The following is a 14,594-nucleotide window of genomic DNA, read 5'->3' as shown; positions in this document are numbered from 1 at the left end:
AAAAATGACAATGCTGTGGGTATCAGTGGCTGGATCTCAATGGAGATACACAAAAAAAAAAGCAAAAAGCTAAATCAAAACGATAAGTAAAAAAGCCAGAAAAGTTAGAAGAGCTTTCGGGCAACACTAGCTTTTCATCAATGCAAGTGAAGGAATTTGGATAACGTCATAGTATAATGAGCTGGCAAGTGCTGCCTGGGTGGACAGGAATAAAAGAAATACAACAAAAGAAGGCAGGGTGGAGTCTGAATAAGAGTAGAAAATAAAGAAGAATATATATATATATGAAAATAATATATAATATTAACATACGGATGTTTGTTACTGTTTTATTGCTTATGACGTCGCTGTTGATATAGTTTTTACATTGTTTATGTCAAACTTCGCTATATGCAAAATATTGATATGCATATTAACATTTATTATCTACTATGTTGGTTATTGATATCATTACAACTTTACATCATATAATAATCTAATTAATTGTCAACAAAAATAGATAGGCCTAAAGAATTGTTTCTATTAATATTTTAGTAAAAATTACGTTTAAACGAGGATGTTTTAGGATTGTATTCAATTTCACTGCATGCGTGGTTGCTGTGTGATGTCGTATACGGTCGCTTTGTATGTCTCTGTACTGTCAGTCGTTATCTCGGTTACATGTCTTTGGTACAGCATTGTGAAATCGAAATTAATTATTAAATTTAAATTGTATAACTAAAGTAGGTCTATGGGCAATATATAATCTCAATGAACGAGTAGTATTATATCTTAGGTCCGTTTATTTATAAAATAATTATTGAAAATAAACCTTCAATATTTTGAAATGAAGGTGTATTACGTAGAAAATCTAGAACCTGGCTTGAACGTGACAGAAGTTGGCGTTTTGTCGAATATCTGTTATCTTTCTATACTGTTCTGATTTTCTCTCACTGTCAACCCATTTGTACTTAAGAGACGTAAGAGATAGGCCTAATTAGGCCATACTAGAACATACAATTGATAGAAATGGTTCTTTTCCTCTTTCCCGCATATACTAATATTAAAGCTATAACCGTTCACTGCACTGCTAATGCCATAATATAAACAAAAGGCACAGAATATCAACGCTTAAAATCTAATCAAAAATACAAAAACCCACGTTATTGTGTTCTTAATATACTCTTCGATATTTATATTTAGAAATGTATGAATATATTGATAGGTATGCATTATTATTAAGTCTAATGCATTGTTAACTATATATAATTATTTGATAAAATTTACTTCTTCCTCATGAATATATTTACTAAACACTCCTATATAAAGCAGTATTAAAAGTACCGGTATTGCATTGCTGATAATGTTAAACCTTTTTTGTTCTGTATTTTCCATTCAGGAATATTTTACTCCTAATATACTCTAAAAACATATTAAATTGAGGAAGACCTGTTTATCCATAACAACAGATACTATACTGTATATCACTCTGACTCTCATACTCGTGCATATTTTTTCCTCTTAAAACAACGTACAATCTTTATACTATAAATGTCAATATAAATTCAAAAATACAAAATACTTTCATTATAATTAGGAAACCTTATTTACCTTCCTTTGACGAATTTATTACAGCTTATGTACACAATATAATTATATATGTGGAATATTAGTAGTTATTTATAAAACGTTTGGTCAGTAGTAACAACATCTTTAGACTATCATTAAACCCGTTCTAAAAACACTCGAAAACCCCAACATAACACTAACCGAATAAACAAAAATCACACAAAAAACATTGATTTTAATCTACCAAATTATCATATAAATTCTCTTAAATAATAATAAATTTTAAAAACTTGCTGATTATACTGACTCCCTTTCCAACCCGAAGGAAAGGGAGAAATATAATCGTGTTTATGAAAATAAAGGCGACGATGACTTGTTGAATTACCAACATAAGCAAAGCAACCTCTCAGACAACGCAATAACTACCTTGCACTTTGATCTTTAAAAGTTTTCTTTGTGAAATTCAAAATGAAACATGCTGCAATATTTTTTTAACGTCTTGGCAAGGGCTGGTGATCCGCAGAAAAATACTCGAACTTTTCCTTTGTTCTCACTTGCGATTTTTGACATAACCTGTAAAAACACAAATGTATTGTATTGTTACATCGGTATTATGGTCATCATGACATCATCATCATTCCTCATTATAGTATTCGTCATAATCATCATCATCATCATTTGTATCATTACCACCACTATCCTTGTTATCTCTATCTTTACTATCTTTATTGGTATCTAGCTCCCTCATCATTATCTGTATTGGTTTCTTCAACATTTAAAAATCATTCAAAGTCATGAACAAAATCTACATTCATAAGAATTAATTAGGGCCTGAGTAATTATATGTAATCCTGGAAAACAACGTTACTACTGTATCTAAGAATGTCTTTTTTATCATTTATAAAAAAGATAATATGGGAGCTTTCGATTTTCGACGACGGTCGACTGAGGACCTACGCGTCAATGTGCCGTCGGTTGTCGCCTGGTGGACTTCGAAACCATCAAAACTGTAACAGGAATATAGTGAGAAAGCACATCCCTTTACCTAATTTGTCCATATGTCTTCAGCGACATTTACGCGTATTTACAAACAACACTTACCGCTTTCCAGTCGGGTCTTCCAGGCTGCGTTCTTGTTTTCAGTCCTGTTATCAAGTCTCGGTTGTCCTTCTGATGCATAATGTCTAGCGCCATCTGAAGTCCAATACCTTTCATATCAGTTTTCTTTAAAGCCGACGTCATATACATCTGTAACTCTAAGAAACGATCGAATGGTTTGCTTGCTTGTTCCATTTCTAGTTGTGTTAACAGACTTATAAACCATTCAAACGATTTTTGATCACGATTTATCCAAATAAAGTCCACCTGAATTGATAAAAAATGCGTACAGGTTAATATAAATTCCTGGCGCTCGTTGTATTACCTTTACACATTATAGTTATACATCTACATTAGCTACATTCAATTATCTTGTTAACCGATTAATACAAATTAAGCTTTTAAAAGAATTTAAAAAAATGTAATTGCAATACACATTGATTTACAAGTTAGACCTATTATGTAACTTGAAAAAGAATAACTGTTCCGTTCTTTTTTTTAACAGTGTTACAAAATTAAGCTTTTAAAAGAATGAATACAATCGAATTCTATTAATTATTAATGCTGAAATAAAATGTTCCATATTGTTAATTTCAGTGATTCTTCACGCCTACTAATAACATTAACAGACGGATATTTCAAACTAGCGGTATATATGAATAATAAATAATAAAACCATCAAGGTGTCTTTCTAATGAAGCGATGCTCTGTTTAAATGTGTTTACAATCAATCAAGTATAATGGGTATTTGAAGCGGTATGTTTTGTATTGAGAACAAAAATACAGTTGCAAACGGAATTATCACGTAGGCCATTGCGTATGCGTGTAACGCTATGTTTGTCGCATTTCATGGAAATGTCATGGTAATTTGTTGTCTCTCTACTTAAATTATTATGAATGACCTTATTTAGACATGTTTTTTTAAGATAATGTGTATTATAGCTGTTACAATGATAGTGTTGAAAATATTACTGTCAAACTGTAAGGCGCTAACTTTATGATTTAAATATTTTTTTAATGCTATTATTTTCTCTACTCATAATAACGTTAGGTCAATTAATTCAGGGCGCATCTTTGTTAAAATTGGAGAGCTAACTATATGAAAACAATTTAGTTTATATCGTCGTTAAGTAATTGAGAATATAATCTTTAGTTGGAAGAAACCAAAACAACATCTTCCTTTAGAGGCTTTAGGTTTAAATAAATGTTGTGACAATTATTATAAGTAGATTATCAACAATGATACAAATAATATTATTATAATTAAGATTAAAGATACAACACAAATGACACATTCTAACCAGACCTTTTTCAATCTCATATTAGCGGCAGCAAGGGTTTCATCTAACCAGCAATGCTGGCAACTTGGACACGTGCGTGTTGATAGCTTATGCCTATACATGACGCTTTGGAGGATTGACGCAAACGGAGTTACGCCTATACCAGCACCAATTAACACAGCGTGATCTGATTGAAATATTCCTCTAGTCGGCGTTCCATACGGCCCGTCAATAAAAACCTGTTAAATTATAAAATCAACATATTTTATAGTTGGTATTATTTTGTTCGATTTATGATACAACTTCCAATAATCGAAAGTATACTCACTCTTATTTTTGGTAACCCATTGTTATTATTCTTGTTTTGTTTTGGTGACGATTCATTCTGTGAAAAGAAATGTTTTCTATATTTATAGTATCAGGTATTTCGTGTATTTTATTAGTCTTGGTTCTAGATGGAGTACCCTATTGACTTAATATTAGTTGAAAGATAAATATTTTGGCACATATGGTGTTTCATACGTGTACTACTTCAGCTTGTATTCCAGACAAACATCTAAAAGCCCCGAAATGACTACAGACTTGCGGCAAGTATATTATATTTGTATTTCTGTATTAACAAGGATATTGTATTCTCTTCCACTGTGCTTTTGTGGAAATAAGGAATAATTGAACTGAAACTAAAATGTTTGAATACCTTTTTGTGTTTACCGTTTCCCATATGCGTTATTATCTTCCCACCTGAAGGGTCACTCACAACCACTTCTGTACCCGAATGATCTCCGTCAATATTCACCATCTCTACGAATACTGGAGGTTCGTCAATTTCCAAAGCTCTGTTGGAATGACACACATTTTTCCTATGTGCTTGTCGTGCTGCTTCCTTTTCTTCTTTTATACGCTGCTCAAAAAAACTATAAAGTCTACAAGTCCAGTTTCCAGCTGATCGAACGTGAACGGAGAGGGTACCTGAGAACAAAACAAAAAAGTGTTTATTTAAGATAAAAATGAGAACGAAATACACATTCAGTTGTTTTTACTGAATGTTCAACATTTCTTTCAGACACTCCTAATATAGTAAATGAAAGGTAAAAGTTCGTACTTCAATGTTATCAATGCATGGAATTGCATGATGTGAGTATGGATAAAAGTATATATTTTGGGAAACATCATTATTGAACATCATATGACTTGAATACATTTTATTTAAATTTTTTTTTTTAAGTTCAAAAGTACAACATCTTCCAAGACTATCCAAACTAAAGTACGCCTTTATCTTTTGGAAATCTACTGGAAATAACATTTCTATATTTAGGCTAAATATGTTGAATTAGGTTTCTCTGACGGTGTATTATGTCTTAAATTGGAGTTTAAAGTTTTCCAATAAAATCTCTTTACAATTCTACCATGACCAAGTTATTTCTCATTGGAAGCTAGTTACAGTACACTCCTCAATTCAGAACTCCAAAGGACTGTTATTTCTGACTTTATATAAAATAAATAATCTAGAATTGTTGGCTGGTTACATTAAATACAGCAAAAGTCAAGCGAGACATCTTCCATTGTAATTATTTACCTAACCGCTACGGAATGTTGTTTCAGAAAGCTAACAGCAACACTAAGTTGCTTAGTTAAATTATGAAAATTAACTTCGGTTTAATGGCAAGCTTACTAACCACAATATGTGAGGAGTTTACATCATTATCAGTTTGTGTCGTTTTGCTTATACTTTACACCTGAACATTGTTTTCTGATAATGTATTTACATATTCATACAATTTAGACAATGTATATTTACCGTTCAGTTCTTACAGAGCTGAAACTTAAATTTACACCGATTACAATAACATACTTTTAAATTCAAATCTCTATAATTATCTTTTGAAAGCTTCACAATGGATTTTTGTTTTTTTACCTGTTTGTTCAGGGGGACTGCTAATCGTAAATGGATGCCATTCATATTGAGCTATGGCGGGAATTTGCAAAAATATGTAGTCGCCTGCTTTGAAATGGAACCGTGGTGGACGTGTCATCACTAATTGTGTTACCTAAAAAAAAACATTCTGTTATTCTAAACACATCACAATATATTTACTCAAGATTGCATTTAACGTACTCAGAACAGCGCCATCTGCATTTGGTTCACATGTAAAACAGTAATTACAATGTGGTAACTTATTATAATTTAAGATTTTAATAGTTCCCATTGTTAATTAGGCACAGAAAATCATTTGGACTGTTCACCTTAAATATAAACAAACGGGAAATAATTCAAAACGTAACTCAATACATGTTTCCTTATACATACCTAAATATCCATAATACCTTTTGAATTTATAGAAAAAAATCGCTTTAAGCATTAATATCGCTAAAGTAGCTCGGGATTGATTTGATTATGCATACGTCTTTAATTTTCTAAATTATTTAGTTGATTTAAATTGATTTTGTTTGTTTTGTATTTAAAAATTGACAATTTGATTTTCTCTTATAAATAATGTTGTTGAGGCTTATCTTTTGAATTCGATATTAGAACTACAGGAACTGTACCAGTATATCACTTTATAAAAAACATTGTCTTCGACCATTGCATAATTCAGTCTGTATATTTTAGTAAAATATGCTGTGTTTGACTTTCCAGGTAAACGGACAATTATGCGTGAGTTGAATCAACTCGGGTAAAGGTGATTAGTTTGGGCCTAGTTGAAAACGATAAGTAACGACGCGTCGTTATTCCATAACTTTAACCTTATATTCGATCACAAATTGATTACAATATGACCACGTGCTATATTTTTTCTCCCAAAACAACGGAATGAATTTAATAAGTAGGCTAATGATAGTGGATTACCAATACTTTGAAGTGATGAGCTTTAATAATAAACTCAGATTGCACACGATCTTTTGAACTGATATCACGCCGGCGCTCTAAAGTAAAAACGTATTAGGCCTACAGTATCAAGGTAAAATTACACTCAAAACGCGAAACTTTTCCTTATCAATTGCACCTATACAACATACAGTATTTAATTCAATAATGTTATTTGTTTCATTAGTTTGATTGTTTTATAGCACTGTACAGAATAAAAATCAATGTTTTTTTTGGAAATTGCAAAATGTTTTTGCTCAATATTTATTTATTATATATTCCCAATCCTTGATGGTTAAAAAAATCAAATTGAAGCTGTTTTCCATTTGATTTGCCTTGAGCAGTTCCCCCTCAAAACACGCATGCTGGTTTTCAACCGATGTTTTGGCCTCACTATTTGCTTTATGTCACCTACTAAGTGTGGTTAGCTGCCTGTATGGCAGATGTATTTTACTCTACCATAACGTTTATGTAGGGCTAGTTGAAAGGGCGAAAATAGAATCGATGCAGATAAGAAGCAGGCATAGCTTACGTCATTGGTTTACTAGTTAATCATTATTCTTCCTTTGATCTGATATTTTATTTAAATTTGTTTAAGGACTGTAATCTTTACAGTGTGCACTCGTGCTTTATCGATACGATGCCATTATATCATCTCTCCTGTGATATTTTTTGTTTGATAGTATTTTCATCTTAGCACTTAGTTAATTACATAGCATTCTTCTCTGATTTTCTAAAGATATTCTATTCAAATATGGATTTTATCTCGTACAATAAAGTTCTTCATATGATAGTACAAGTTATGTTTTTGTTTGCTTGATTGTCAGACAGCTTGTTATTAAAATGTATAATTGACTGTTGTATTTTTTTCATCAACATTTCGTACGATGTTACTCATTTCTTTTGACCTATAGGAAAATGTTAAAATATGTGACAATAATTAGAATTTAATTAGTGTTCCAGAATTTGTCTTACTTGACTTGATTTATGTTAAACTTTAGCTAAGCTTTCAGGTGGTTAGTTTGCACGTGTTTTTTCCTTCGAACGTAATCAGTCTGTGATGGTCAGCAATTTAAGTACCGTATTCATACTTTTTAATTCAAATGGCCAAATACATCACTTAATAGCAAAATACATTGATCTATGATATAAAATTATATTGGGTATAAATTAATCTCTCCATTAGAGAGAGATTAACTGTTGAGTTTATATTTAGATACCATTGGATTTCGTATTTTCTTTGCTTTATGATCAGTGCTTAATGGCAACGGGAACAGCATACCTGTTATGTACATTTTTAAATAATATGAATAAGGCAACGTATTTTAATCTCCGTTTCTGCTGAAATTCTTTCACAATTTTTGTTTAAAATCATAGATGGTGTTGTTTTGCAGCATGTAGTGCACTGTATTCTATATCTGTGTGATGTGATATCTGTAGTTATATCATTCGTATACTTTATCATGATAGTGGTGCTTGCTGTGATCTATGGGAACTGGCATTTACCAATCGGTTTGGTTGCGTCAAAACAGTTAAGAAGTGCTTAGCGAAAACCATTTTTATCGTATGAAACAGACTTTTTAAAGAAACAAGGCATATACATGGCTGCAGTCGCGTGCTCAAATTTGAGTTAGTGTTTACCGACCGACCAACCGACCGACCAACCGACCGACATAGTGAGCATATTTATAGGCTATTTTGAAATTAACTGAAATCATTTACTTAAAACAAAGTTAAGATGTGTTTTGCTCTTTTTTTGTTTGCATTTTTTATAAATAGGCCTATATCCCAATATTTAAGAACGGAAGATTTACTTACACCTGATGGAAATAACTTGACATCTTCAACGTACGTACTCCCAAATTGAGCTTGTTTAAATAATTTTGTATTTGTAATCTTTTCTATGATAAATATGAATCCAGGAAGGGCGAAAAAGTAGAAAAATCGAGGTCCATGCATTAGTAACAGCGTCCAAAATGCAACATACAGTAAATGTGTCCAGTAGAATACCTGTAAAAAACAAAAGTTGTTTACCACATATGCAATAACATTTTATGTACAAAAATAAATTATATTAAACAATAATAACATGACTATTACATAATTATTACATATTTTGTACATTTTTTAAATTTCTGTATGTTACCGTTTTACTTTGGTTTTATCTTCAGCACATTAACTTAATTTAGTGTAAACAGCAAAAACCAACAACCCTCCTACATTTCTTATCTGTCACTGATACAGAATTCAAAATAGACATACATTTGTTATCTATCAATAATTATATTATAGGAACGAGGTACCACGCTTAATGCCAAAAATACGACATTTGCAGAAACGTAATCGCTCATCTCTTTCACCGATATCAGATAATACATAATACATGCTAACACTATACGAGTGGTTGATGATATTACCATAGAGACAATGTGCACATCAATCGTAAAGAGACGAAACAGAATATACGCGATTATGATCTGGTATGAAAACGGCCAATGAAAAAGGAAACAGATCACAATGATATCAACTACAGGTGCTTGTAGTATAGATTGTATCAGTATCAGGGATTTTATTATACCGATATCATTTCTGATTAATTTTGTATTGAATCGTGTATTTGGCAGAGAAACATCACATAATCTATCTATTTAGGCCCTTCTTTAAGATGGTGGAAGACCGCATTTAACAATACGAATCAAATTTGAGTGCAGTTTTGTTTATTTTTCCTGCTGATCTAAACAGCATTATTTTGCTCAGTTTTTATAGAAACCCTTCGTATTCGTAAATAGGTTTACTACCGTATTGCTTTGCAATATAATACTGTATACAGCGAATTCCATCTCCCATAAAAAAGCTTTTCTGTCTATCAAATTGATATGTCTTGAGTGACATGAATTTTAAATTAAAAAGCTTCATACGCAAAATGGATGCAGTTGACAAGTGTTAAGTTGTCATTGACGCCATCGGATATGTAGATTATCAATATTGTTCGTTATATATTCGAATATATTATTTTCGGTTCTACAATTTACGAAAAAGGATTTCTGAACTAGTGACAACAATGTGTCAGGATCTTTCAGAAAGTTTTTTGACAGTGTAGGCCTACATGCGATATAATAACTAAAAATCAAATTATTAATAAATTGAAATTAATTAATTAATTGTGAAACTTTTTTCATTAATGTATAGCATTCATTTGAAGCATAGGCTATATTACATTTAGAAATGAGCAAACACACGAGTTTATTTCTTAAAAGAGAATAATAATAGAGAAGTTTAATTGTTTAGAGTGTATAAATAGAACGATATAATCTATTAATACTAGATTAATAAAACAAATATAGTTAAATATAATGAAGGCCTATAACAAAATACAGGGCGAGGCTTGAATGTAGGTTCCACTTGAAATGAATAGAATTTATGGCATGAACGGTATTTGTTGTAAGTAGGTGAATTAGTTCTTTTATTCTAGCGGTAAATTGTAGTACATTGAGGTTTACCGCTGAATGAATTTACAAAACCATAAAGAATATATATAATCTGAAGTCTGTAACGCATTCTCACAAAATTGATGATGAAAAACAATGTTAAACTGATTACAACATGAACGAAGAGAAGATATTCAAAAGGCCTTAAATTCTCTTTTCGTATTTGTAAGTATCTCCATAGTTAAATAAATGCAAATGTCAAGTGCAAATAATAAATATAATGTAGGCATATATAATTCTTGTGAAGATCTTGGTTTTATTGCAATTTGAAACCATTTGAACGCAATAAAGATATACCATGTCTTTGTATCGCCGACAAGAAACCACCAACATTGTTCTGTCCAGACAGAGGAAAATGGCATAAAATAGTTTATAGCGTCATGTGGCAAGACAAGAGGCGTAAGATGATTATGTGTATGTTATTTGGTAAGGATGAGAAATTAACGCATGCAATTATACGAATGGTACAAAACGATACAAAATAACATAAAGAATTATTCAACATTTACTATACCTGGAAGTAACCACCTCTTCGAACAAATGGCATCGAACAAATAACTATGATTATTATGATAGTTAAAAGAAGCCAGCCTGTAATATAGGCCGACCCAGGCACTAAACCAAAATCTGTTAGACTCGGATCTGTGACCAGTAACTCATAGAATGTGAAATTGTCATCTTTAGAAATTTCAACTAGAAAATTAATGAAAAGATTGTTTTAAAGAAAGGAAATAATACAAACGATAATAACACAATAAAGTTATTTAAAATGAATGATTGAGTTTGATGTACAAACAAAATAAGATAGGTCTATACTGTTATGCCTTAGAGATAAAGAAAAAACTTTATGTTTAGAAAGTAGTTTTAATATTATAAGTTATATTGTTATAATTATAATTAAAAAAATTAGTTATTATTTTATTAAAATGAAAGATATTGCTTTAGCAGGGAAAAGTGAGTAATCACTCTTTCCTGGTTATATTAATTGTATTCATCAAAAATTACATACCTGCATTTCCAATATGTGCAACTGTATGTATCAATGAGAAGAAAGCGATACTTATTCCAATTAGTTTGTGAAAGGAGATGTTTTGATCAAGAGGAAGAATATTGTTTATACTTGTTCCACGTAAATACGTCAAACACTTGCGTAACATCAAAACTAATATAAAAGTAGCGTCAAAATTTAGGCACATTCCTCCTCCACGAGCTGCAGTTATAGAAATAAATACAATTATTAAGACAAATGGTAGAATAATGAAATCCCGTCAGCTGATAATGAAAAAAAAAATCAAACTTATTTGATTATGGAAAGAAACAGTTATTTCAGTGGAATTTAGAAGGAAACTAACTAATACACCTTCAGTATGAAATAATAGTTTATACTGTTAAATTTACTTTTAAAGAGGGTACATGGAAGGAAGGTGTTTTGGCTGGGGAAACTGATATACCAACTATCTGAGTTGCAGCTGTTAAAAAGGTTATGAGTGGCAACATTAGTTTACAAAAAAATTAGGGTTTATTATAATATCTTTAGGATATTTTATAATAGGCCCAGTAAAAGTAAAGAGACTCACCTATCATAACATAAATATTTGATTCACGATATTGCCACATAGAATACAAAAACAAAGCGACGTTTAGTAGAAGTATGAAAGCTAGGAACACTACTTTCTTAATGTTATTTCGAAGGTATTGCTTGGTTAGGTAACGTGGAATGTATCGGATTTTCTCTTTGACTGGAGGTCGTAACCATTGTGCTGCACTGCAATGTATAAAGACAATAATTACAATGACGTGTCAGATAGTATATTTGTTTCATTTGTTTCTTTGTAATTGTGTTTATGTTGATTAAAAAAGGAAAAGAACAGTTATTTTCACACAAAATATTCACTAAAAATAATTCAAAGCAGTTTGGTTTTGTAATTAAAAAAAAAAATCAATCATCAAATTGAAGTTTTTGGCTCTCCTAATATTCTGCCTAATGAACCTATAAATGCATATTCTTTTCTTCAATATTAGAATCATCTATCTCCAAGACTATTTTAAGTGCGCATGTGTCATTTATTTATTTTGGTCGACATCTAGACAACCCATGTAAATTGAATATTGCAGACACACGTATGGACATATTACACAAAATCGCTTTTTAATATCTATGATTTAAATTCGCCCCCACGAAAGATAACACAAATGATTTAATTTGATAATTGTATGAATAATTTAGATGACTTTCGTGTTTTGAGCAGCAATGCATTACAGTTTGCATTGTACGTCTTGCACCATTACATGTCGGCTATCGATTTCTTTATCTCAAATTATTACTAGATAATTTGGCATTAACAATGTTATACTTATACTGTATATATATTATCATATGTTTAATGGCTTAATAGTTTTAAATTTATATAGCGCAAAATAAAAATAGTCTCTATGCGCTGTATAGCACAAGTGTAAAAATGAAAAAGTTGATGTGGAGATATATCATTGACAAACACGTGATTGGATACAATCGTACCTAATTGTCATGTTCTCCATAACTTCTGGATTTTTCTGAAGTTCTACACGCAGTTCGTCAAAGCTAATACTGCCGCTAGCATCAGTGTCAGCCGATTGAAACAGCGCGTCGGTTAATTGATCAATGACGTCATCAGTGAGTTGTATACGACTTTCCTCCATACAAGAACTTATCACCAATCGCAGTTCAGTTTTGTCTATTTGTCCACTACCTATAAACAAAACGAATAATATGACATATTTGTATTCATATACTCATAATATATGATTTGAAGCCACAGAAAATGTAGCATTGTAATTATGTGTAATAAGTATACTAAATAGTAAGGTACAAGACTAAAAGTTCAAGATTGAGAAAGACTCACCATCTACGTCATAAACGTCAAAAAGAAAACGTAGTTTGTCTGTAGAATCTCCTCTTGTCAACAACTGTAGGCCTTCCATTAATTCATCCAATGTTATTGTACCACTTCCATCAGTATCAAAAAGACTGAAAAAACGCTCAGCAAAGAATGACTGTCAAAAACAATATATAAAAAGTATTTAAAAAAATTCCAATAATATTATTAATATGAATGATTATATCTGTTAATCAAGATACAAAGGATGTGTGGGCGTTATGAACCCCCTCACAAATTAAATATATTGTTTAAAATCAATTTACCGTAACTAATGTAATAATATTCTACTGCATGAATTTACTTTGTATATTAATTAATTAATTATTTAATCAATATGGTTAATATACGATAATTAGTTTTATAATTTGTAAGAATAATACACCAGCTTGTTTTGTCGGAATACCTTTTTGATTCCCAAAGCTGTTTTAAATTCGTCAAAATCTATTTCCCTATCTTCTCCGGCAATTTCCGAGAATTGTTTTTCTACCCACATTAACCATTTGGTGTCTTCATCCATATATACACTGCAAAAAAGATATAGATACAACGTCGGTTAATTAAACCATCGTAACACCTGTAACTGATAGTTATATTTCTGCGCTGATAATGAAGAGTAAAACAAATTTATTAATTTATTTTTAAGTCAATAATCATTCTATTATTATTAACTTAAATCGACACTTTTTCATCGAACGTCAGGAAGTACGTGTTAAAGTTGTACATACAGATATGATTATTAATGATAACAATTAAACTGTTTTTACGTAAAAGAAATAAAAAACATCTCCATACGTACACAATCTCCACCTGTCCATTAGCGTAATGTAAAATCAACTAGTTACCATGAATATTTATTTGAAATAAATTATAATTTCCTATTTTTTTCGGATTTCGCAATCGTGATTATGTTGTTTTTATGACTGGTGTTGGATCAACTGATATACAATATTTTTATCCTTGTAAATAATGTAATAATTGGTTTTATCAAGTATATGTATCGACGCAATTTATTTTTATGCTGCTTCCGTTTCCATTTTATTGGTATACTGTATGGAGGCGAACTAATCTTGTTCCTATTGATTGATGATTAGCTTTTCACATGGCACTAAATTATCGCAGTAATGTTTTCTAATAGCAAAGAACTTGAAAATAACAACAGGGCAACATTTTCTAGAACATGGAATTACAATTAATGTATATCCCACCAAATCATATATACTTAGTATTATGATCACACAGAAACGTGAGATGATGAGACACTCTCGACCATGTAACAGTTGTTAGGTTGTTAATCATGCCAACGAGGGTAATAATCAAAAACTCTGAGATAGTTATTATATATTATTATTACTGCCTTTCCGCTGAAAAGTCTGCCGACATTTCCGCTTGGGCTGCT

General features: G+C 31.0%; 1 protein-coding gene across 1 annotated transcript in view; it reads right to left on the bottom strand.

The window, feature by feature from the left end:
• Positions 1-59: 59 nt before the first annotated feature.
• LOC144842749 (NADPH oxidase 5-like) overlaps positions 60-14,594 on the bottom strand; it is a 46,223-nt gene continuing 31,688 nt past the window's right edge. The window contains exons 3-15 of the mRNA XM_078699270.1: positions 13,602-13,722; positions 13,163-13,313; positions 12,799-13,009; positions 11,858-12,045; positions 11,290-11,490; positions 10,795-10,973; positions 8,611-8,802; positions 5,842-5,974; positions 4,624-4,895; positions 4,255-4,311; positions 3,953-4,165; positions 2,650-2,913; positions 60-2,121 (exon numbers count right to left, since the gene is read on the bottom strand). Coding sequence (XP_078555396.1) covers positions 1,990-2,121; positions 2,650-2,913; positions 3,953-4,165; positions 4,255-4,311; positions 4,624-4,895; positions 5,842-5,974; positions 8,611-8,802; positions 10,795-10,973; positions 11,290-11,490; positions 11,858-12,045; positions 12,799-13,009; positions 13,163-13,313; positions 13,602-13,722 — 2,314 coding nt within the window. The 3' untranslated portion in view covers positions 60-1,989. The remainder of the gene's footprint in view (positions 2,122-2,649; positions 2,914-3,952; positions 4,166-4,254; positions 4,312-4,623; positions 4,896-5,841; positions 5,975-8,610; positions 8,803-10,794; positions 10,974-11,289; positions 11,491-11,857; positions 12,046-12,798; positions 13,010-13,162; positions 13,314-13,601; positions 13,723-14,594) is intronic.

This window comes from Antedon bifida, chromosome 1 (assembly GCF_963402885.1).
Source record: "Antedon bifida chromosome 1, ecAntBifi1.1, whole genome shotgun sequence".
NCBI classification, from domain to species: Eukaryota; Metazoa; Echinodermata; class Crinoidea; order Comatulida; family Antedonidae; genus Antedon; species Antedon bifida.
Note: the sequence above shows the minus strand (reverse complement) of the source record. Positions and strands in the feature narration are given on the sequence as shown.